The 25,726-nt window shown below is 41.5% G+C and overlaps 1 protein-coding gene across 4 annotated transcripts in view; it reads left to right on the forward strand.

Annotated features, from left to right (window-relative positions):
- NUP88 (nucleoporin 88) overlaps positions 1-25,726 on the forward strand; it is a 38,776-nt gene that overhangs the window by 3,335 nt on the left and 9,715 nt on the right. For 3 of the 4 annotated variants that reach the window (XR_014821752.1, XR_014821753.1, XM_021067743.2), the window contains exons 2-8: positions 680-849; positions 1,869-1,994; positions 5,396-5,482; positions 16,181-16,357; positions 18,962-19,148; positions 20,185-20,332; positions 21,873-21,971. Coding sequence is in view for 2 of the 4 variants with exons in the window: in XM_021067743.2 (XP_020923402.1) it covers positions 680-849; positions 1,869-1,994; positions 5,396-5,482; positions 16,181-16,357; positions 18,962-19,148; positions 20,185-20,332; positions 21,873-21,971 (994 nt within the window). In the remaining 2 variants the exon portion in view is untranslated. The remainder of the gene's footprint in view (positions 1-679; positions 850-1,868; positions 1,995-5,395; positions 5,483-16,180; positions 16,358-18,961; positions 19,149-20,184; positions 20,333-21,872; positions 21,972-25,726) is intronic. The other variant, XM_021067744.2, reaches the window with a different exon arrangement.

The following is a 25,726-nucleotide window of genomic DNA, read 5'->3' on the forward strand; positions in this document are numbered from 1 at the left end:
TTAACATATATCGAGAGTCATTCAGCAGTGTTGCCGTATACTTTGCCAAGGATACTGAGCGGAAAGACATAGAGCTCAAGTAATTCATAGTTGTGTGGGATGAGCAAATAAAATAATATTTAGAATGCAAGGTGATAAGAACTATAATAGAATTGTCCAGCGTGTGCTGTAGGAGTACTGAAAAGATGCATTAATTCCTGGCAGATCAGATATTTTCTTGGGAGGGAAGTGCATAGAAGCTGAGTCTCCAAGAATGTGTTAGCCAGCTGAGAAAGGAAAATGAGGACATTGCAGGAAAAATAGTGGTGCAAAGACAGATCATAACAAAGCATGATGATTTCCCAGAAATACAAGTTAATTGTTAATCTGATTGGAGTATAAGATGCAAGCGGGGAATGGTGGAGAATTGAGACTGAAGTGGTAGTCTAGAGTTTAATCAGAAAAAAGGAAATTATGTGTAGTATTTATTTATCAAAGTATGGAAATCTGATGCAGTTTATATAACATTCCAATCTAAACAGTTAAGGACCATTTCTTCAGTTAATAGTTGAGGCGTTAATACTTATCCAGAATGCTTCCTTATCCTACAGTTATAAAAAACTAAAGCAGTATTGTGCTTTGAGGTAACTGCCATATATTTTTACATTAACGATTTTAACCACTTTGCTTTAATTTCCAGAGATTGCTTTGCATAAATCCACCTCTGTTTGAAATCTATCAAGTCTTGTTAAGTCCAACACAACAGCATGTAGCGCTTATAGGAATAAAAGGACTTATGATATTAGAATTACCCAAAAGATGGGGGAAGAATTCTGAATTTGAAGGTGGAAAATCAACAGTGAATTGTAGGTAAGTTGTTTTTCCATTTAGTGTTTATAATTTGTAATACATGCAGAAAATTGCTTAAGACCAGTGGTTCTTAAGGCGCGTTTAACTCTGCTACTGTTAAAACAGCAGAGTAGTCCAGAAGGTCTGCACTTTGGCGTCTTGTGATAATAGTGTTTATAGTACATGTGGGATTGTACTTTTATTTTGCCTAGATTATCACATTGCTGTCTCATTGGAATTTAGGCTGTTTTTTCCAAATAGTTTGAAGTAAGACATTTTAAAAGCAATTATTATCTTTGAGCCAGACTTTGCTCATAGTATTGCTAAGTTTCATTTTTGCATTTTTCCTTTCATCAAATCCTGTAGAATGAGAGTCTGAAAGATCTCCTGAAAAGAATATAAGGTAGAAACCTACCTTTAGCTCCACAACTTGTACGATGGACCTCTTTAAAATGTTTCCTTTCTAAATCTGTTTCCTCATTTCCACAATAGGAATGATAATAGCTGCCCTAGTAGTTTCCTTAACAAGGTTACTAAAAGGATCAAATAAGATACTTTATCCAAAATCACATGTACAGTATAAAATACAATTTAGAAAATATTTTAATTTTGATTCTTTGATATTGATTGATAAATGCTTTGAATAGTTTCTTAGCAAGATTTAAGAAAAGGAAGTTTGGGAGTTCCCCTTGTGGCTCAGTGGTTAACGAATCCGACTAGGAACCATGAGCTTTCGAGTTCGATCCCTGGCCTTGCTCAGTGGGTTAGGGATCTGGCATTGCTATGAGCTATGGTGTGTGTAGGTTGCAGATGCAGCTCGGATCCCTGAGTGGCTGTGGCTGTGGCGTAGGCTGGTGGCTACAGCTCCGATTGGACCCCTAGCCTGGGAACCTCCATATGCCGTGGGAGCGGCCCAAGAAGTGGCAAAAAGACAAAAAAAAAAAAAGGAAGTTTGAAGGAAAAAAGACCAAAGGGTGTTGATAGATTGTCCTTTAGAAGTTTTCTCATCCAAGTTTTGGGAATTGTTGTCTTTATTTTAGTACCACTCCAATTGCTGAGAGATTTTTCACCAGTTCTACCTCCCTGACTCTAAAGCATGCTGCCTGGTATCCGAGTGAAATGATGGATCCCCACATAGTGCTGCTCACATCAGACAATGTAATAAGGTAAATTTTATTTGTCTCAAAGCTTTGTGTGTGGGAAGATTCCATTTCTGGCTGCCAGTTAATAGCTCAAGGCACCACTAAATGGATCCGTAGATGCTGGAAAGCTGTATCTGATGACTGTTGTAACCCCTTCTCAATCATATCAGAATCAACTGCCCTAACTTACCTGCGTTAATTACTGCTTTTCCCTTCCTGCCTCTAGTCTCTCCTTTCCCAGTCTGACCTATTAAAATTATCTACCTAAAACTGTTTTCACTATCTTTCTTTTGGAGGCAGTGTAGTATAGGGGAAAGAGATTTTTAATTAGGAATTGAGAGGTTTGAATTCTTGTCCCAAGTCACTTTGGGATATTAAAAACTTGGGCACCTCAGTTTCCAGTTTGTCAGATGAGCAGGTTTGGTTTGATCATTTCTGAAGCCCTTTCCAGGTTTTGCGGTCTATGATTAAGTGCCCTAATCCTACAGAGATTTCTCTTATATTAGCAATTAACTTTCCGGCTCTGCTTTATGTGAAACAGTTTTTGAGGGGACTCAACTAACTGATGTACAATGACCTCCAGTTTTATTTTTTCTAATCACTGCTTTTAACTTTGATCTACCAAATTTTTCTTCACTGCTGAATTGTTGATCCCTTAATGGCTTCTTAATACAGACCTAATAGATTTCCGGTTACTCTTAGTTATTAAAACTTAGTATATCCCATTTAAAATTCTGATTTTTAATCCATTTCAATACTATATCCTGACCCTGTCACAGGTCAGACCTTGAGGGATCTGAAATGAGTGGAGAGGGTGTAATCTACTCTCTTAGACTTCTTCTTTCCACTTCAGTGCCTTGCAGTAGGGGATGCAGTGTAAGGAGGATAGCTGTTTCCTGCTCCCTCTGGATCTGACTCCTCCTTAGTGGGTAGGGAGAGTGTGATAGCTGAGGCTCACATCTTGCCTAACTGGTTGTCCATCAGTGGTGGGCAGGGCCCTTATCCCCCATCCTGGTTTAATCTAGTTCCCGCTGCTGCTAGTGGCCTCTGTTGATGTAAGAGTCTCTGCACAGATGGTGTGTGGTTTTTTCAGGGGTAGTGTTTGGCCTTCGCTTGCTCCATCACTCAGCAGCTCTGTTCCCATTGGCTCTATCAGCTGTCCATGCCCTGAACCCTTGCTCAAGATGGAATATCCCCAAACGTGGTGTATTCTGCCTTCTCAATCTGACAGTTGTGGTTTTTCATATGGAGCCATGGGAACTCCAAGGTCCTCCTCCCTGCCCTCTGCAGGCCACAGAGAACTGGGCACACTACATGTAGTCCTTTCCTATGCTGCCAGCCCACCTCCTTCAGACATTTCTATATTAGAAGTCAATGCCGGAGTTTCCATTGTGGCTCAGTGGTTAACAAACCCAACTAGTATCCATAAGGACGCGGGTTCGATCCCTGGCCTAGCTCAGTGGGTTAAGGATCTGGTGTTGCCGTGAGCTGTAGGTCACACATGTGGCTAGGATCCCACATTGCTGTGGCTGTGCCGTAGGATGGTAGGTACAGCTCTGATGTGACCCTTAGCCTGGGAACCTCCATATGCCATGGGTGTGGCCCTAAAAAGACAACAGACAAAAAAAAAAAAAAAAAAAAAGTCAATACCATGGAGTGTTCACATGCCCCCAACCCTGGAATATAACTGTCAGGTTCACTCAGGAATTCCCTTCCCTTAGTGGCCTGTAGTTTTTGGCAACACATCTGGCATTCAGCTAGGAAATGGGGTACCCTTTTCCCCTTATTATAGATACCCCTAAATCTGGCTGTTTCTCTTAGAGCCATCCTGCCACTCATTGGCCTTGGAGTTGGGGTTAAACCAGGATGGAGGAGTTCCCTGATGGCCTAGCAGTTAAAGGATCCATTGTTGTCACTGCTATGGCTCTGGTCACTGCCGTGGTGTGGGTTCGAACCCTGGCCCGGGAACTTTTGAATGCTGTGAGCAAGGCTAAAGGAAAACGAAGAGGAGGAGGAGGGAGTAGCCGCCTCTTAAAAACATTGTACTATGATCTGCAGGATTCTTAATACCTTCTGCCTGATAGAAGCTGGAAAAGGAGATTGTGAGGAGACGCTGTAGGTCTAGGTCTTCCTCACATTAAGCCGTAAAGGAGGTATCTGGCCTCAGTTATTAAAAATTCCTTTCATTTTATTTATTTATTTTTGTATTTTTGGTTTTTGGGGCCGTACCCGCGGCATATGTGGTTCTGGAACAGGCTAGGGGTCCAATTGGAACTGTAGCCACCCACCTATACTGCAGCCATAGCAACTCTGGATCCGAGCCGCATCTGTGACCTACACCATAGCTCATGGCAACACCAGATCCTTAACCCACCAAGTGAGGCCAGGGATCGAACCCACGTCCTCATGTATGCTAGTCAGGTTCCCTAACTGCTGAGCCACGACGGGAACTCCCTAAAAATTTCTTTTAAAACAAGGAGCATTTAATCCTTCTCTTATCTTCAGCTTTGGACCCTATTGTCAGTTTCAGAGTAACAAGAAATTCCCACTCAGAGCCATGCTGCATTTACTTTTCCTTGCACTGTTCCCCACTACAGTACACACTGCCTAGGACCTTTGTGTATTTTGAAGTCAGTAATGCTTGTAGGCAGCTGGAAAGTCCACAATGAAAGTGTGTTCAGATGGATCCACTTTTCATTAACACTATTAAATGGCACTTTATTGATAATGGAACAAACTAAGTTTAAAAATTCTTAGTAAGGTCATACAAAATAAATGATTTACTTGATAAAGACTTTAAAAGGTACATTGAATTTCTAATAATGACATTGACTTTTGACAATTCTTTCTCCTTTTAACAATAGCTGTATATGCTGTGAAAATTGAATTTATTTTTAATTAAAATGATGGGTAAAATTTTTTTTTAGTTTTATACTAACCGCTTGAGAAAACAGAAATGCCATTGTGTCTTTATGTAACACAAATATGTATCGATTGGAGGCTCAGTGTCCCTCACTCTGCTGGCCGGTTAGTACGTAAAGAAGAGTGAGATATGGTTTCTTCCCTGAGGAGATTTGCTGTCTGATAGGCAGAGGCAGATGGATATGCTTGAAGGGAAGCCGGCTGACTTCAGGGCAGTAGTGAGACAACCAGACAAGGTTGAAACGTGGTGCGGTGCCATGGGGAAGGCTGGTACAGAGTTGTGGTAAGAGAGAGAATATTTCTTCATGTCTGAGGAAACCTTAGGTTGTTACAGAACAAATGAACTAGGCCACCTTGTCAGTAACAGCAAGATCTTTGGCAAAGAAATGATTATGATAATCGGTAGGAAAATTCTCAAAAGCTGACTGGAGGGAAAGAGAGGAGCAACTTTGGGAAGTGAAAGAGAATTTTAAATGCTGGCTTTCTTCTCTTTTGATTGCTAGAATTTACTCTCTACGTGAGCCCCAGACACCCACTAAGGTCATTGTACTTTCAGAAGCAGAAGAGGAAAGTCTAATACTCAACAAAGGGTAAGTTTTTACTTGTGTCATGAAATTTTTTTTAATTAGTTCAAAGGGATTATAAATGCAATTTTAGCAGAGATTGCAAGGTTTTCCAGAGGTGACTTTAGCATGCTTTTGGTGATGTGAGAAATAACAGAGCTAGGCGATGTGAATAGGTGATCTGAATGTCACTAAAACTTTAGCTTGATCTTTTTTCAAGACAGTTGGAAAATGTGAATAGCTGAAACGCATCCTTCTTGGATCATGAGTAAAGGAACGTATTATAACACCGTACAGTAATAGAAGGCTGAGGGAGAGATGTTGGGCTGGAGGCCTGGCAGCTCTTCACTCAGTGTGGACCAGCAGATGGCTGAACCCCTGACCAGCACCTAGAGCCCCAGAAGCGGCAGTGGAACACAGAGCGCCCTTCACGTTCTCCTATGACCCTGGCTTCTTTTATCTTTTCTTACCCACAACAGGGGCAACTTTCTGGCCACTTTGACCGCTAACGGAATCACCCCCTTGAACTCACAAACCCCATTCCTCTGGCCTCCTAATGAGTCTTTCTGGTGATAACCACTCATGATCACCCACACTGTGCACATGTGGAGTGAAGCCTTTAGTAGTAATCCTTGTGGAACTTCTGTTTAGTTATTTTCATGTCTCCGTGGTGGTCACATCTAATAGACTTGTTTATTTTTGTTTTCCTAACCCTTATTGCTTTAAATATTTTGTATGTGGCTATTCTGTATGTGACAGTTTCAGTATCTGAAGTCCTGGAGTGGCAAGGATCGAAATCGGTGTTAATTCTTTTCTGTAACTATGGTCACGTCCTCCTGTGATTGCTCATCTCTCATTATGAACTTAGGTTTACTTGAATTTTTTTCTGTGACTTCTGTTTTTTTCAGTGAATTTTATTTATGTTTATATTTGTGCAACCATCATCACAACCCAGTTTTGCGACAGTTCCATCCCAAACCCCCAGCCCATCCCTCCCCAGCACACCTGTCTCCTTTGGTAACCCTAAGTTTGTCAAAATCTGTGAGTCAGTTTCTGTTTTGCGAAGAAGTTCATTGTATCCTTTTTTTAGATTCCACATGTAAGTGATAGCATTTGATGTTTGTGTCTGTCTAACTTCACTTAGCATGATAATTTCTTGGGTCCATCCATGTTGCTGCAAATGCCATTATTTCGTTCCTTTTTATGGCTGAGTAATATTCCACTGTGTATATGTACCACATCTTCTTGATCCACTCCTCTGCCGATGGATATTTAGGTTGCTTCCATGTCTTGGCTATTGTATGTAGTGCTGCTATGCACATTGAGGTACATGTACAAAGTCATGGTTTTCCCCACAAGGTACCCAGGAGTGGGAGTGCTGGATCAAATGGTGATTCTATTGTTAGTTTTGTGAGGGATCTCCATAGTGTTTTCCATAGTGGTTACACCAATTTACATTCCCACCAACAGTGTAAGAGGGTTCCCTTTTCTCCATGCCCTCTCAGGATTTATTGTTTGTAGACTTTTTATTTTTTATTTTATTTTTTTTTTATTTTCCCACTGTACAGCAAGGGGATCAGGTTATCCTTACATGTATACATTACAATTACATTTTTTTCCCCACCCTTTGTTCCGTTGCAACATGAGTATCTAGACAAAGTTCTCAATGCTATTCAGCAGGATCTCCTTGTAAATCTATTCTAAGTTGTGTCTGATAAGTCCAAGCTCCCCATCCCTCCCACTCCCTCCCCCTCCCATCAGGCAGCCACAAGTCTCTTCTCCAAGTCCATGATTTTCTTTTCTGAGGAGATGTTCATTTGTACTGGATATTAGATTCCAGTTATAAGTGATATCATATGGTATTTATCTTTGTCTTTCTGGCTCATTTCACTCAGTATGAGAGTCTCTAGTTCCATCCATGTTGCTGCAAATGGCATTATGTCATTCTTTTATGGCTGAGTAGTATTCCATCGTGTGTATATACCACATCTTCCGAATCCAATCATCTGTCAATGGACATTTGTGTTCTTTCCATGTCCTGGCTATTGTGAATAGTGCTGCAATGAACATGCGGGTGCATGTGTCTCTTTTAAGGAGAGTTTTGTCTGGATAGATGCCCAAGAGTGGGATTGCAGGGTCATATGGAAGTTCTATGTATAGATGTCTAAGGTATCTCCAAACTGTTCTCCATAGTGGCTGTACCATTTTACATTCCCACCAACAGTGTAGGAGGGTTCCCTTTTCTCCACAGCCCCTCCAGCACTTGTTATTTGTGGATTTATTAATGATGGCCATTCTGACTGGTGTGAGGTGGTATCTCATGGTAGTTTTGATTTGCATTTCTCTTATAGTCAGCGATGTTGAGCATTTTTTCATGTGTTTGTTGGCCATCTGTATATCTTCTTTGGAGAAATGTCTATTCAGGTCTTTTGCCCATTTTTCCATTGATTGATTGGCTTTTTTGCTGTTGGGTTGTATAAGTTGCTTATATATTCTAGAGATTAAGCCCTTGTCGGTTGCATCATTTGAAACTATTTTCTCCCATTCTGTAAGTTGTCTTTTTGTTTTCTTTTTGGTTTCCTTTGCTGTGCAAAAGCTTTTCAGTTTGATTAGATCCCATGGGTTTATTTTTGCTCTAGTTTCTATTGCTTTGGGAGACTGACCTGAGAAAATATTCATGATGTTGATGTCAGAGAGTGTTTTGCCTATGTTTTCTTTTAGGAGTTTGATGGTGTCCTGTCGTATATTTAAGTCTTTCAGCCATTTGGAGTTTATTTTTGTGCATGGTGTGAGGGTGTGTTCTAGTCTCATTGCTTTGCATGCAGCTGTCCAGGTTTCCCAGCAATGCTTGCTGAATAGACTTTCTTTTTCCCATTTTATGTTCTTGCCTCCCTTGTCAAAGATTAATTGACCATAGGTGTCAGGGTTTATTTCCGGATTCTCTATTCTGTTCCATTGGTCTGTCTGTCTGTTCTGATACCAGTACCACACTGTTTTGATGACTGTGGCTTTGTAGTATTTCTTGAAGTCTGGGAGAGTTATGCCTCCTGCTTGGTTTTTGTTTCTCAGGATTGCTTTGGCGATTCTGGGTCTGTTGTTGTTCCATATAAATGTTTGGATTGTTTGTTCTAGTTCTGTGAAAAATGTCATGGGTAATTTGATAGGGATTGCATTGAATCTGTAGATTGCTTTGGGTAGTATGGCCATTTTTACAATATTGATTTTTCCCAATCCAGGAACATGGAATATCTTTCCATTTCTTTACATCTTCTGTGATTTCTTTGATTAAAGTTTTATAGTTCTCGGCATATAGGTCCTTTACCTCCTTGGTCAGGTGTATTCCGAGGTATTTGATTTTGTGAGGTGCAATTGTAAAAGGTATCGTATTTTTGTATTCCTTTTTTAATATTTCATTGCTGGTATACAGAAATGCAACTGACTTCTGAATGTTAATCTTATATCCTGCTACTTTGCTGAATTTATTAATCAGTTCAAGTAGTTTTGGGGTTGAGTCCTTAGGGTTTTCTATGTATAGTATCATGTCATCTGCATACAGTGACAGTTTTATCTCTTCTCTTCCTATATGGATGCCTTTTATTTCTTTTGTTTGCCTAATTGCTGTGGCTAGGACTTCCAAAACGATGTTGAAGAGCAGTGGTGAGAGTGGGCATCCCTGTCTTGTTCCAGATTTGAGTGAGAAGGCTTTCAGTTTTTCCCCATTGAGTATTATATTTGCTGTGGGTTTATCATAAATGGCTTTGATTATATTCAGGAACGTTCCCTCTATACCCACTTTGGCGAGGGTCTTGATCATGAATGGATGTTGGACTTTGTCAAATGCTTTTTCTGCGTCTATTGAGATGATCATATGATTTTTGACTTTTTTTTTTTGTTAATGTGGTGTATGATGCTGATTGATTTGCGTATGTTGAACCATCCTTGTGAACCTGGGATGAACCCAACCTGGTCATGGTGTATAATTTTTTTGATATGTTGTTGGATTTGGTTGGCTAAGATTTTGTTGAGAATTTTTGAATCTATATTCATCAATGATATTGGCCGATAGTTTTCTTTTTTGGTGGTATCTCTGTCTGGTTTTGGAATGAGGGTGATGGTGGCATCATAGAATGTCTTTGGGAGTATTCCTTCTTCAACCTTTTGAAAGAGTTTAAGGAGGATGGGCACCAATTCCTCTTTATATGTTTGATAGAATTCACCTGTGAAGCCATCTGGTCCTGGACTTTTATTTGTAGGGAGTGATTTTATGACCTCTTCAATTTCATTTCTAGTGACTGGTCTGTTCAGTTGGTCTGTTTCTTCTTGATTCAGTTTTGGCAGGCTGTAAGATTCTAGAAAATTGTCCATTTCTTCCAGATTGTCAAACTTGTTGCCATATAATTGTTCATAGTATTCTCTTATGGTTTTTTGTATTTCTGCAGTATCTGTTGTGATTTCTCCTTTTTCATTTATAATTTTGGTTATTTGGGTTCTTTCTCTCCTCTTTTTAGTGTGTCTGGCCAGGGGTTTGTCAATTTTGTTCACCTTTTCAAAGAACCAGCTCTTGGTTTTATTAATTTTCTCTATTGTTTTTTGAGTCTCTATTTTATTGATTTCTTCTTTGATCTTTATAATTTCCTTCCTTCTGCTGACTTTAGGTCTTTTTTGTTCTTCTTTTTTTAATTCATTTAGGTGGAGGATTAAGTTGTCAATTTGGGATCTTTCTTCTTTTTTGAGAAAGGCCTGTATTGCTATAAATTTCCCTCTGAGCACTGCTTTCGCAGCATCCCATAGATTTTGAGAGGTTGTGTCTTCATTATCATTTGTTTCAAGGTAGTTTTTAATTTCCTTCTTGATTTCCTCATTGACCCATTGGTTTTTTAGTAGCATGTTGTTTAGTCTCCATGTAGTAGGTTTTTTTCTCTTTCCTTTTCCCATGGTTGATTTCTAATTTCATGGCATTGTGGTCAGAGAAGATACTTGAGATAATTTCTATGCTCCTAAATTTATTGAGATTCGCTTTGTGTCCCAATATGTGGTCGATTCTTGAGAATGTTCCATGAGCATTTGAGAAGAATGTGTATTCTGATTTTTTTGGATGTAGTGTCCTGAAGATATCAATTAAGTCTAACTTTTCTGTTGTTTCCTTTAGGATCTCTGTTGCTTTATTGGTTTTCTGTCAAGAGGATCTGTCCATTGATGTGAGGGGGGTATTAAGTTCTCCTACTATGATTGTATTCTCATCAATATCTCCCTTTGGTCTCCTACTATGATTGTATTCTCATCAGTATCTCCCTTTATGTCTGTTAATATTTGATGTATGTATCTGGGTGCTCCTATATTTGGGGCATATATGTTGATGATAGTAACATCCTCTCCTTGGATGGATCCCTTAATCATTAAGTAGTGTCCTTCTTTGTCTTTCTTTATGACTTTTGTTTTAAAGTCTATTTTGTCTGATATGAGCGTTGCAACTCCTGCTTTTCTGTCATGTCTATTGGCGTGAAATATTTTTCCCCACCCTTTCACTTTCAATCTATATGTATCTTTTGTCCTAAGGTAAGTTTCTTGTAGGCAACATATTGAAGGTTTTTGGCTTTTTATCCACTCAGCCACTCTGTGTCTTTTGATTGGGGCATTCAGTCCATTGACATTTAAGGTGATAATTGATAGATGATTATTTATTGCCATTTTGAACCTCGTGTTCCAGTTGATTCTATGGTTCTCCATTCTTCCTTTCTTTTTTTGGTTGGATGGTCTCCTGTTATTACCTGCTTGAGTGTTTTTTTTTTTTTTTTTTTTTTTTTTCATTTTTTGCAAATGCAATATTTGGTTTTGGCTTGTGGTTGCCCTGTTTTTTAAGTATGCTAACCCCTTCCCATAATTGTGTGTTTTAGCCTGATGGTCCTGTAAATTCAAACACTTCATTACTATATTAAAATTAAGAAGAGAAACATACAAACAAACAAAAAGGGTTATTTATTTCCTAACATCCCTTGCCCACATTTTATGGTTTTGATGACTCTTTATTTTTTTCTTTTTAATTTTATTTTGTTTGAAGCATGTTCATGATTAAATCTGTATGCTGGCTTATTTGAGTGACTGCTCTCTGATTGTGGTTTCCTCAGTCCTAGTTCTTCCTCTTCTTTTTTTTTTTTTTTTTTTTTTTTTCTTTTCTTTTTTCTTCCCTTTCCTTCCTTTCTTTTTGGTTTAGAGAAGCCGTTTCATTATTTCCTTTAACCTGGGTTTTGTGTTGCTGTATTCTTTCTAAGTTTTTGTTTGTTGGAAAAAATTTTTATTTCCCCTTCTATTTTAAATGATATTCTTGCTGGATAGAGTATTCTAGGTTGCATATTTTTTCCTTTTAGCACTTTAAATATCTCTTGCCATTCCCTCCTGGCCTGTAGTGTTTCTGTAGAGAAATCAGCTGATAATCTTATGGGGGTTCCCTTGTAGGTAACATTCTGCTTTTCTCTTGCTGCCTTTAGGATCCTCTCTTTATCACTAACTTTTGCCATTTTTATTATGATGTGTCTTGGTGTGGGTCTGTTTGGGTTCAGTTTGTTTGGGGCCCTCTGTGCTTCTTGTATCTTGAACCCAGTATCCTTTAGATTTGGGAAGTTTCCAGCGATAATTTCTTCAAATATATTTTCCATCCCCTTATCTTTTTCTACTCCTTCTGGAATTCCTCTTATGCGTAGATTGGCCCCCTTTATATTATCCCATAGGTCTCTTATATTGCTTTCCTGTTTTTTGATTTGGTTTTCTGTCTGCTGACCTGATTGGGTGATTTCCATTATTCTATCTTCCATATCACTGATTCATTCTTCTGCATTATTCATTCTGGTTTTTACTGCCCTTAGTTCAGTTTGCATCTCTGCAAATGAATGTTCTAGTTTTTCTTGGCTCCTCCTTATATTTTCTAGTTCCTTTCTGAGGGTATCTGCATTACTGTTCATACCTTCTCTTAATTCCTTCAGTATTTTCACTATTTCTCTTTTGAACTCCAGGTCTGTCAGACTGCAGAGATCTGTTTCATTGTTGACTGTTTTAGGTGAGTTCTCCTGTTGGTTTGACTGGGGGTGGTTTCTCAGCTTCTTCATCTTGCTTGTTGTTTTCTTTCTCCTGAGGGAGCTGTACTCTCCATGATTGGGCAGTGTTTGCCTTGTCACTGCCGTGGAATATTTCCTGAGGGCTGGCATTGTTGGTGAATCTTTTTTGAGGCAGTGTGGCTTTTCTGGAGTGTTGATGGGGCTAACAGTGTTTCTTTGAAGCAAAGGAGGACTTCCTGAGGGCAGACCGGACTGGGAGGTCCACACCACGATGGTAGCAGATTTCACTTGGTCGGGCAGAGCTTGCTCTGGTGTTTTTAGGCTGTGGGGTTCTTGCAGGGGGTTGGCGGTGTTGGGCAGCTGTTCCTCAGGAGTGCAGCACCCCCTGGGGGATGGAGCAGCTATCTGGGTCACTGAGAACCTAAGAGGCTCTTCCCTAGGGCAGCCCAACTCAGAAGGATGGCCTGCGAATGTAGGCAAATCTTTTCACAGTCTGGCCAAGCTTGTTGCAGCTTTTCTGGGCTGCAGGGGCTCCTCCAGGGGGCTGGTGGTGCTGAGCAGCTATTCCGCGGGAGTGGGGCACCCCCTGAGGGCTTGGGTGGCTAGCAGGGCCGCTGAAAACCCAAGAGGCTTCTCCCCAGGGCAGCCCGACTCAGAAAGACCGTCTGAGATCTTTTCCAGGCTCGGCCAGGCTTGTTGCAGCTTTTCTGGGCTGCAGGGGGTCCTGCCTGGAGCTGGCAGTCCTGTGCAGCTGATCCACTAGGGCTTGGCACCCCCTGGGGGCTTGGGTGGGTAGCAGGGCCGCTGAAAACCCAAGAGGCTCCTCCCCGGGGCAGCCCGACTCAGAAAAACCGTCCGAGAATTAGGCAGATCTATTCACGGCCTGGCTAGGCTTGTTCTAGCTTTTCTGGGCTGCAGGCCTTTTCTCGGGGGCTGGTGGTGTTTGGTGCTGCTCTGCGGAAGTGTAGCCCCTCCAAAGGGCAAGCAGGCCTGTGCAGGGACAGCCCCTGCAGTGGTAGGCTTCAGGCAATTGTGGAGGCCAGCCCTCCCGGACGGCAGGCAGCCCCAGGTCCGTTGAGAGCGTAGCAGGTGGCGGGGGTGGAGGGAGGGGATGCACTGGGAAGCACAGCTTTCTGCTAGTTATCGGGCCTGTAAGCTTGCAGTGACGTGGGGAGTATTCTGTGGGGACCCACCCCTTCTTCTCTCCCCTCCCCAGCACGGGCGCAGACCAGGCTCTTCTCCCAGGTTCCCTCTGATGTGGCTTTCCACTTCCCCGCCCCTAGCGTATTGCTCCCTTCCTCTGCAACAGCTTTGTTTTCTAGTCTCCCAGGCAGTCTCTGCCCCGTCAAACTTGTCAGACTGGTTTCTAGACCTCCCAAGCAGTCTCCGCTCCGCCCCGTGCCCCCAGCCCTTTCTGGGGGACTAACCTCTGGAGCTGAGGACTCGGTGCCCAGCCCCCACCCAGGCGTCTCAATTTTTGGTGACTGTGTCCGTAGTTCAGATGGTCCGTTCGGTTCTTGATCGGCTTTTCCGTACTCCAACTTACTGCTATACTCTTCTCTGCATCTGGAGATTCCTCCAGTTCGTTTGATCTTTCCCCTGAGTAGGTGACTTTCCAGGGTGCGGGATCCCTTTCTCCTCCTCAGTTCTCTTTCGGGAGCGCCCGTCCCGCTGGGATTCACCTCTTACTCTCCTCTTTTCTCCCATTCTGCCCAGTAATGTCACGAACTTCTTGCCGTTATTGGAGTTTAGGTTCCTCTGCCAGCGATTGGTTGCTGTTCTGTGCGAGTCATTTATTCTGTAGATGTGCTTTTTTTGTTGTGTTTATGGGAGAGGGCTGAGCGTGTCCCCCTACTCCTCCGCCATCTTGTGTTGTTTGTAGACTTTTTGATGATGGCCATTCTGGCTGGTTTAAGGTGGTACCTCCTTGTAGGGTTTTTTTTTGGTGTTCGTTCGTTCGTTCGTTCTTTCTTTCTTTCTTTCTTTTTTGTCTTTTTAGAGACCATCCTGAGGCATGTGGAGGTTCCCAGGCTAGGGGTCAAATCAGAGCTGTAGCTGCTGGCCTACACCATAGCCATGGCAATTGGGGATCCAAGCCACATTTGCGACCTACAGCACAGCTCACAGCAATGCCGGATCTTTGACCAGGGATTGAGGCCACATCCTCTTGGATACTAGTCATTTGTTTCCACAATGGGAACTCCTTTTTAAGTCTTTTTAAAATAACTTCTGTGTCTGTTTCCATTCATTGTCTTAATTTTTTAGTTTGACTCAGGCTGTTCTTTTATTCTGGATTTTGGGATTCCTCATTTTTTGCCTCCTGATACTATGTACTTTCCAGGTGATGAAGAAACTAAGATATGGCACTTACAACACTTTGGAATGGTGTTGACTCTCTCAACTGTTAAATTGTGGTTTTGGAGTTCCCATTGTGGTGCAGCGGAAATGAACCATGAGGTTGCAGGTTCGATCCCTGGCCTCACTCAGTGGGTTAAGGATCCAGTGTTGCTGTGAGCTGTGATGTAGGTCGCAGACGTGGCTCAAATCTGGTGTTGCTGTGGCGTAGGCTGGCAGCTACAGCTCCGATTAGACCCCTAGCCTGGAAACCTCCATATGCCACAAGTGTGGCCCTAAAAAGACGAAAAAAAAAAATGTGGTTTTATTTTGACCTTATTCATTAACCTTTTATTAAACTGGAATCTTTTTGGATAACCAATTACACCAAATTTTAAAATACAAAAACATTATTTTTTATCATTTGTCTTTCCTGATTATAAAGGTTAATGTGTATGTGTTGTAGAAAATTGGAAAAAACAACAGGAAAGTATTAAGAAAATCAAATATTAAAAAATTTCCTGTAGTCTCTCCCCGTATAGCACCCAGAGTGCTACTTTTCAGTATAAATCAACTCACTCTACTTCCCTGCTCTCACTGCATTGATTGCCCGGGCTGCCCACTGAGGGCACCCGTCCAGTCCAGCCCCTCTCCACCCTTGGCTCTGAGCTCTCGCCACCTCCCCTCCTTAGATTCTCTCCATGTGTCCTTCCCTCCACCTGAACTACTCCCTCTCTGCACAGCTGTGGACTTGATGCCTTCCGGCCTTCAAATCTTTGCTCAAAATCACCCTATCAGAGTCTTTCCCAATAGCCCCTCTGTCAGTACTCTCTTCCCCCTACTTTGTTCTTCTTGATAACATCATTTTCTGACTTGGTGTTATGTGTTGATTTTTTTCTCTGTTGGACATCTCTCCCATTAGAGAGCAGGGCCTTTGTTTAATTTGCAGACATATTCCCAGAACCTTCAGCCATGCTGGCACAGAGTAGGTACTTAGTAAATATTGTGGACTGAATGCATCTATTGCTTAGAGATAACTTTCGATGTCTTCATGTGTTTTCTTCTGTTTCTCCTTTGTGTTTATGCATATCTATATGTGTATTTTTACTCTTTGTGTGTCTGTATCACACCTATTTAAAATTAAAGTAGCACTATAGAATTTTACGGCCTGCTTCTCTGATTTAAGTTTATGAGAATTTTCCAATGTTGTTTAACATTTGTCATAACCATAATTTTTTGTTTTCTTACTCCTTTGAATATAAATTCCATCCCCACCTATTATTGGACTTTTTTTTTTTCGTTTATTTGTTTTCAACCAGTTGGTTTTTAAATCTCTTTTCAGAAGGGCCTACACCGCATCTCTAGGAGAGACAGCAGTTGCATTTGACTTTGGGCCATTGTCAGCAGTGCCGAAGAACGTATTTGGCCAAAAAGGCAAAGATGAAGTAGTGGCATACCCCCTATACATCTTACGTGAGAACGGGGAGACATTCCTTATGTATGTGAGTCTGGTGCACAGGTAAGCTGAGGAGGTGGCCTGCCTGAAATGAAAGCCCAGCTTGTGCTCCAGAATAGACTGTCATGGTTGGACTTAGGATCCATGGTCTTGGGTTTGTGGACGTATTGCAGTCTTTGGACGCTGGTTGGAGTATTTTGAAGAGAAAATTGGTGCAGATCATTTGACCTTTCATTTCCTCATATTGTTTGGGTACATCCTATAGAATTCTTGGATAATCACTTGAGACAAGACTGGATTTGTGTTCACAAAGTCTAGTCAACCAAAAAAATATTTGCAGATAGTCCCCAACGTGGATTTAATGATTTTACAAAGTGCAAAAATAGTATATGTTCACTAGAAACTCTACTTGATTTTTTTTTTTTTTTTTTTTTAAGGCCCCATATGCCTGCAGCATATGGAGGTTCCCAGGCTGGGGGTTGGATCAGAGCTGCTGCTGCTGGCTTACACCACAGCTACAGCAACGCGGGATCCGAGCCATGTCTGCAACCTACACCACAGCTCAGGGCAATGCCAGATCCTTAACTTAGAGATCAAGGCCGGGGATCCAACCTGCATCCTCATGGATACTAGTCTGGTCCGTAACCCACTGAGCCACAACAGGAACTCCCTCTCCGTTAAATTTTGACTTTTGATCTTTTCCTGGCCAGTGATATTTGGTAGTTACTCTCTTAAGATGCTCAGCAGTGAGGGCAGCTCCCAGGCGGCCACGTGATCATGAAGAGTAAACAGTGATACACTTACAGCCAGTCGGTTTTTCACTTTCAGTACAGTATTTACATTACATGAGATAGTGCCCTGAATCCTGTTTTGTCATCTTCCTCACTGCTATCAGATTAATCTTAGTAAAGTGAAGCTCTGTAGTCTTGATTTAAACTTTTAGTGACACACTGTCACCTGGCAGGTAGACTCTGAGCATTTGAACCTGGCATGAGACTGTCTGCTTCCTTAGCCAGTCATGAGTATCTGCCCAGCTACCTTTGCTGCCTTAGACTTTGTACTTTGCCTCCCATCATATCAAGCCAAGTTTCCTTCCGTTAATTCTTTCTTTCATTCCTCTAGGTCTTGGTAGATCTCTAGCTTGGAATTCGCAGCTTCTCAGAATGTGCTTTTTGGCCATGGATCTTATTTATTTTTGGTACCTTTCCTACACACCCTACTTTCTGTGTACCTTTTGCTGTTCCTTTGTACCCTGTAAATCCCTGCATTTTTTCACATGGTATAGTAATTCTAGTTAAATATGTGCATTCCCAGCTAAACCCTCAGTTCCTTAGGGGTGTCATCTAGCATTCAGTAAATGTATTTTTCAAGTCCAGTTAAATAGTGGGTCTGAAATAAGCTACCCTTCAGAGTAAAAGATTGGAGAGTCATCAAAATACCAGTAGTAGTTAAAACCAGACATAATTAGGAGTTCCTGTCGTGCCGCAGCATGAACAAATCTCACTAGGAACCATGAGGTTGTGGGTTTGATCCCTGGCCTTGCTCAGTGGGTGAAGGATCTGGCATTGCTGTGAGCTGTGGTGTAGGTTGCAGGTGTGGCTCAGATCTGGTGTTGCTGCGGTATAGGCTGGTAGCTGTAGCTCCAATTTGACCCCTAACCTGGGAACCCTCCATATGCCACAGGTGTGGCCCTAAAAAGCCCCCCCCCAAAAAAAACCCCCAAAAACCCAGACATATTTAATATGCTCTAATGTAAGTGTGTATTTTGCAAGGAGATGAGAGCTTACAGTGGAATCCTAGAGAGCACAGATATTTCAGAAGTTAGTAAAGGGCATTGAAAGATGTGCTCAGAAAGGAAGAAAACTAGGAGGATGTTACAGATGTTAAGGGTATTACTGAAGCAGTGATACGCAGCCGAAGGTCAAGTTAAGGGCCTGGTGCATTTAGCACTTGGAGTCTCAGTGTTGACTTTTCCTGGAGAGTAGCTTCAGTGGAATGGTGAAGGCATAAGCCACAGTAAATTTAGGGCACAGTCTTTCAGCCTCCACACTATTGACATTTTGAGTCAAATAATTCTTTGTTGTAGGGAGCTGTCCTGTGGGCAGTGATTGGCAGCAGCATCTTTGGCCTCTAGACATCAGTAACTGCTCCCCTGTCCTCCCAGTTGTAGCACCCAAAAGTATCTTCAGATATTACTGGTATCCCCTTGGGAGCAAAATAATCTTCAGTTGAGAAGCACCAGAAAGGTGGAAATTGAGTGGGAAAGTGAAAAAGTGGAGACATTGGGAATACACTATATTTTTAATTAGAGTATGATAGCTGGAGCAAGACAAAGTCAAAAAGGGTTTTAAGGAATTCCCATTGAGGTTCAGGGGTAATGAACCCAACTAGTATCCATGAGGACCTGGGCTTGATCCCTGGCCTCACTCAGTAGGTTAAGGATCTGTTATTGCCATGAGTTTCGGTGTAGGTCGCAGACGCGGCTTGAATCTGGTGGTGTTGTGGCTGTGGTGTAGGCCGGCATTTGGAGCTCTGATTTGACTCCTAGCCTGGCAAATTCCATGTGCCTCGGGTGTGGCCCTAAAAAGACAAAAAGTGGGGGGAGGTTAGGTGAGGGCCTGGTTGTCCTCTGTCAACATTTCCCAAGTGTTTTCACTCTTTCTTTAGCCCTGGGAGTGTGGGGAAGCTGTTAGGCCCATTGCCAATGCATCCTGCAGCTGAAGATAACTATGGTTATGATGCTTGTGCCATACTCTGCTTGCCATGTGTCCCCAACATCTTGGTGATCGCTACTGAATCGGGAATGCTGTATCACTGCGTTGTGCTGGAAGGGGAAGAAGAAGATGACCAAACCGTAAGTCAGGCCAGTGTGGCCATATTTGTATCTCCAACACCTGGTATAGTTCCTGGACCAGTATGAGTGTTTCATATATGCACAATTTTGGATTATATCTGGCACTTATGTGTATTTTGGAAACTAAATACTTATAATTAATTGAAGCCCACTTTAAAAACTTAAATTGAGGAGTTCCCATTGTGGCTCAGTGGGTTAAGAACCATACAAGTACCCATGAGGATGTGGGTTTGATTCCTGGCCTCGCTTGGTGGTTTAGGGATCCAGCGTTACTGCAAGCTGCGGTGTAGGGCACAGATGTGGCTTGAATCTGGAGTGGCTGTGGCTGTGGTGTAGGCCTGCAGCTGCGGCTCTGATTTGGTCCCTAGCCCAAGAACTTCCCCATATGCTGTAGGTGCTGCTGTAAAAGGAAAAAAAAAAAAAAATTGAACGAAGTTAGAAAATCCCCAGCTTATTTGGTACAGCAACTTAAGTATTTCTTTCTGAATTCTAAATTCCAATCTTTGGTGACAAGTATAAAGAACCTTTGAATCACTGAATTGGCTCTTCTCTAAACTTGTTTATTTGCATCTTCCTAGAAGAAGACAGGCCTTATTTCTTTTGCTCTTTTAAGAATGACAAGACACTGTTAGAGTAAGAGGTAGAATTATTTGAAAGCATTGTTTGATCCAGCTTTTTGCCTTTTTTTTTTTTTTTTTTTTTTTTGTCTTTTTGCCATTTCTTAGGCTGCTCCCGAGGCATATGGGAGGTTCCCAGGCTAGGGGTCCAGTCGGAGCTGGAGCCACTGGCCTACGCCAGAGCCACAGCAACTTGGGATCCGAGCCATGTCTGCAACCTACACCACAGCTCACGGCAACGCCGGATCCTCAACCCACTGAGCAAGGCCAGGGATCGAACCCGCAACCTCATGGTTCCTGGTCGGATTCATTAACCACTGAGCCACGATGGGAACTCCTTTGCTTCTATTTTTAATTGTTACAATTTCAAATGAACATGAAAGACTAAAATTAAAGTGTTGTTTGTTTTTTTTTTACAGTCAGAAAAGTCCTGGGATTCCAAGGCAGACCTCATTCCTTCTCTATATGTGTTCGAGTGTGTGGAGCTGGAGCTTGCCCTGAAACTGGCATCCGGAGAGGATGACCCCTTTGATTCTGACTTTTCTTGTCCAATCAAACTTCACAGAGGTAAAGTATTCACTAAATTTAATTCTTTTATCCCATTGTTTTTATGCTAAGACTATCACAGACTAGTCCCATGTAGTTTATTTTTTCTGTGGTTCCAGCCTTTAAAAAGTTGAGTTGTTTTTTTTTTTTTGGTCTTTTTAGGGGCACACCCACAGCATATGGAGATTTCCCAGGCTAGGGGTCGAATTGGAGCTGTAGCTGCCGGCTTGCACCACAGCCAAAGCAACATGGGATCAGAGTCTCTGCTGCGACCTACACCACGGCTCACGACAGCGCCGGATCCTTAACCCACTGAGCAAGGCCAGGGATCAAAGCTGCATCCTAGTCGGGTTCTCAGCCTGCTGAGCCACGATAGGAACTCTGTACGCCAGACTTTTAATGACAGACGTGAATGACTACCATATAACTTCTCGGGGGTATCTAGCAAATTCCTGAAGTTACTAATGTTGCGTCCTTTTTTATAACAGATTTCTGTCACTTCCCAATGTTAAGGTTTTCCTGTTGACATTAGCACTGGAGGTGCATTTTGAAAAGCCATTTTAAACAGTGGGAGACCTAATGATCTCCCACTGATTGATGATTTGAGCCTTAAATAAACCTCAGGTATGGGTAAATGAAGAGAAACTTTTCAGTCCTTTATTATTCAGAGAAAGGATTGTCAAGTTTTTTTGAACTTTTTATAGCATAATTGTATATTCAGAGCTGTTATGTAGAACCCCAACATATAAAACATAAAAATAATATCAGCATTCCCATTGTGGCTTAGTGGTAACGAACCTGACTAGGATCCATGAGGACTGGAGTTCGATCTCTGGCCTTGCTCAGTAGGTTAAGAGTTCAGCGTTGCTCCAAGCTGTGGTATGGGTTGCAGATGCGGCTCAGATCTGGCTTTGTTGTGGCTATGGTATAGGCTGGCAGCTACAGCTTCGATTCAACCCCTAGCCTGGGAATTTCCATATGCTGCGGGTGTGGCCTTAAATGTGTGTATATATATATATATATTTTATATAAAAACATAAATATATATTATATAGCTATCATTTGCTTCAAAACATTTCCTTACTATAAAGTCAGTAAGAAAGTGAGGCTGTTAGATAAGAGAAAAATTTGGTTTATGGATGACAGTTGCCGCCTTTTTTTTTTTTTTTTTTTGTCTTTTTAGGGCTGCACCCGTGGCATATGGAGGTTCTCAGACTAGGGGTATAATCGGAGCTGTAGCCGCCGGTCTAAACCAGAGCCACAGCAACGTGGGCTCCGAGCCGAGTCCGTGACCTACACCACAGCTCACGGCAACTCCGGATCCTTAACCTGCTGAGCAAGGCCAGGGATCGAACCTGCAGCCTCATGGTTCCTAGTCGGATTCGTTAACCACTGAGCCAAGACGGGAACTCCTCTTTCAGTTTTCTAATGGTTACTTTTGTATTAGACCCCTAGCCTGGGAACCTCCATATGCTGCGGGTGCTGCCCTAAAAAGACAAAAGACGAAAAAAAACCCAAAAACTAATGGCTACCTTTGTATCATTAATGATTCCATTTGCAGATCCCAAGTGTCCCTCAAGATATCACTGTACTCATGAAGCTGGTGTACATAGTGTTGGGCTAACCTGGATTCATAAACTTCACAAATTTCTTGGATCAGGTGAGTTATTTGTGCTTTTCAGTATGTTTCAGATTCTATCAAAAAGTAGTTGGGAATACAAAAATAATAGAAAAAATAAATGACACCAAGAGATAGTTCTTTGAAAAGATCAACAAAATTGACAGATACTATAGGTAGAGTGACCAAGAAATAAGACTCCCATTACTACAACCAGAATTGAAAGAGTAGATATTCCTGCTGACCTTACGGAAATGGAAAAGGTTATGAGGGTATATACCATGAACACCTGGATGCCAGTTAGATAATGTAGATGAAATGAACAGATTCTTAGAAAGACACAAGTTACCAAAACTGACTCAGAGAAAATTTGAGTAGACCTATATATAACATGTAAAGAGACTGAATCAGCAATCACAAACTTCCCCAAAAGAAAAGTTCAGGACAATGTGGCTTTACATTTAAAGAAATAATACCAATTCTCTACAAACTTATAAAAAAAATAGAAGAAACACTTCCCTGCTCACTCTGTGTCGTGGTTAGTATTACCCTGATACCAAAACCAGACAAAGACATCCAAAAAAAGAAAACTAGAGACAAGTATTTATGACTATAGGTGCCAAAAATCCTCAATAGAATGCTAGCAAACCAAATCCAGCAACATATAAAAAGGATAATACACCATGACTAAGTGGAATTCATCTGAGGGATGCGAGGGAGAAATCAATTGATGTATTACACCAGATCAATAGAGGAAAGGAAAAAAACCATATGGTTTTTGTGTCATCTCAGTAGACACACTAAAAAAATTTAAGAAACTCCAATAGGCTTTCATGTTAAAAACATTCCAACAAACTAATAATAGAAAAGAAATGCCTCAAACTGAAAAAGGGCATTTGTGCAAAACTTATAGCTAATACCACACTTAATGGGGAAAGCCCAAGTGCTTTCTGTACTGGAATATTGCTGCTGTAGTCAATTACTACAAACTTAGTGTCTTTAAACAATACAAATCATTATGTTCTGTAGATGAGAAGTCCTAGATGATCTCACTGGACAAAATAGTGCTCCCTTCTGGAAGCTCAAAGGGAAAATCCATTTCCTGGCCTTTTCCAGCTTCTACTGCCTTCCTTTGCTTCTAGTCCTCTTCCTCTGTCTTCAGAGCCAGCAGTGGGGGGACAGAGTTGAGCCTTTCTCACCTCTATCACTCTGACCTTCTTCTCTGCTTGCTTCTTTCACTTTTAAGGAACTTTGTGATAACCAGGGTAATCTCCTTATTTCAAAGACATCTGATAGGCAATTTTAATTCCATGTAGAATCTTTTTTCCCCTTTGCCATGTAACCTAACTAGTCACAGATCCTGGGGATCAGAACACAGACTCTTTAGGGAATGTCCATTGTTCTGCCTGCTCCATTCCATCGGGGCCCCTAAAGATTCACATCTGACCTTCACTGACCCTATAGCAACACAAAGTTCATTATCTCATATAAAGGTCCTGGGCTTAAAAGTCCCCAATCTCATCACCTAAATCACTTAAATCAATTACAGTTAGACTCTAAGTATAATCTACTCTGGGGCACAGTTCTTCTCTGTGGGCCTATAAAGCTAGAAAATAGTTGTCTGCTCACAGAACAGTGTGGGGCAGGCACAGTATCAGTTATAATAAGATGCCCTAATTCAAAGGGGGAGAAAGTGGTAAGAGAAGAGGAAGCACAGGTCCAAGAGCTTTTACAAATCCAAATTCCGTTATGTTTCAAGGCCTGAGGATAATCCTCTGGGCCTTCAGCTCTGCCCTCTGAGGAATCTTTCATTTTACAGGAAAGGTAGTATTTGTTGGTAGTTGTTTTATTAGCCTGTTTCCTGCCTGTAGAATTTTGAGGGTGGAATTGCCTTCCCTCATCCTCACTCTGACCATTTCAGTGCCAGCCAGTAGTGTTTCTGTGGGTGTAAAATTCTCAAGACCTTTCGGGGTCTCCTGTGTCTGTCATAGGAGTCATTATAGTGCAGGCTGTCCACACATCTTTGCTAGATAATCTCGTCTCCAGTTTTAGCTTCAGCTATGGCTGAAGAATCTAAGCCATACTCTTATTAATCTCTTCAAAGAGCCTTTCCTGTGGCTGAATATTCTGACCCTTTGATCTTTCTGAGGTATTAGCAAAAGATAAAATAGCCACACTAGCAGCTTTTTCTCTACTGTTTCCTGTAGGTGAATCTCTTAATTTTAGTTCCTTTTTGCCATCCAGACAGGCAGAGGATTTCCTAGAGCATCAAGTCCTGTTCCTTTTTAACAGTTCTGAAATCAGATCACATCTTCAACACTTTGTTAGAAATATCTTCAGCTAAATGTCCAGTTTGATTTTTTACAGTTCTGCCTTCCACACTTTCCCTGTAGATCTGGACAAAAGGATGTGTGCTCTTGCCACATTATAGTGGAGATTCTAGACAGGGCAATTAGCCAAGAAAATGAAACAAAAGTTATTTACATTTGAAAGAAAGAAGTAAAACTATTTTTTCCAAGTTTAAATATTTTATTCATTTGCTGAACTGGACACCAGCCTTGCAATTATTAGACTAGACTGGAACTTTGACAAAACATTACCTAAGACTGAGTATAAAAGCTATGGACCTACTAAAGTTTTATCTCTAACAGTGAGAAATTATATTTCTTTTTTCAGTCATTCTTTTTCCTTTTTTTCTGATTTTCTTTTTTTTTTCAAACTCATGAATTTTATTATACGTACAGTTGTACAACTATCATCACAACCCAGTTTTACAGCATTTCCATCCCAAACCCCCAGCTCACATCCCTCCCCACCGCAACCTGTCTCCTTTGGTAACCATAAGTTTTTCAAAGTCTGTGAGTCAGCTTCTCTTCTGCAAAGAAGTTCATTGAGTTCATTGTATCCTTTTTTTATTTTATTTTATTTATTTTATTTTTTTGGTGTTTTTGCCATTTTCTTGGGCTGCTTCTTCTGCGGCATATGGAGGTTCCCAGGCTAGGGGTCTAATCGGAGCTGTAGCCACCGGCCTACGCCACAGCCACAGCAACAACACGGGATCCGAGCCACGTCTGCAACCTACACCACAGCTCATGGCAACGCTGAATCCTTAACCCACTGAGCAAGGCTAGGGATCGAACTGCAACCTCATGGTTCCTAGTCAGATTTGTTAACCACTGAGCCACGGGAACTCCATTGTGTCCTTTTTTTAGATTCCACATATAAGTGATAGCCTGTGAGTTTGTGTCTCATTGTCTGACTTCACTTAGCATGATGATTTCTATGTTTTCCTCTAAGAGTTTTATAGTATCCATTCTTCTATTTAGGTCTTTAATCCATTTGGAGTTTATTTTTGTGTATAGTGTTAGGGAGTGTTCTAATCTCATTCTTTTGTTGCCTAGCTGTCTAATTTTTCCCAGGTCCACTTATTGAAGGGACTGTTTTTTCTCCATTGTATATTTTTGCCTCCTTTGTCATAGATTAGTTGACCATAGGTGTGTGGGTTTAATTCTGGGCTTTCTATCCTGTTCCACGGATCTATATTTCTTTTTTTGTGCCAGTGTCATACTGTTTTGATGACTGTAGCTTTGTAGTCTGAAGTCAGGGAGCCTGATTCCTCCAGCTCCATTTTTCTTCTTCAGAATGTCTTTGGCTGTTCTAGGTCTTTTTGCTTCCAAACAAACTTTAAAATACTTTGTTCTAATTCTGTGAAAAACGTCCTTGGTAATTTGATAGGGATTGCATTGAATCTGTAGATTGCCTTTGGGTAGTATAGTCGTTTTGATAATACTGATTCT

This window comes from Sus scrofa, chromosome 12 (assembly GCF_054392235.1).
Source record: "Sus scrofa isolate SSC_HxYL_T2T_F1_AM1 chromosome 12, Sscrofa_HxYL_maternal_Yorkshire_Landrace_v2.0, whole genome shotgun sequence".
NCBI lineage: Eukaryota > Metazoa > Chordata > Mammalia > Artiodactyla > Suidae > Sus > Sus scrofa.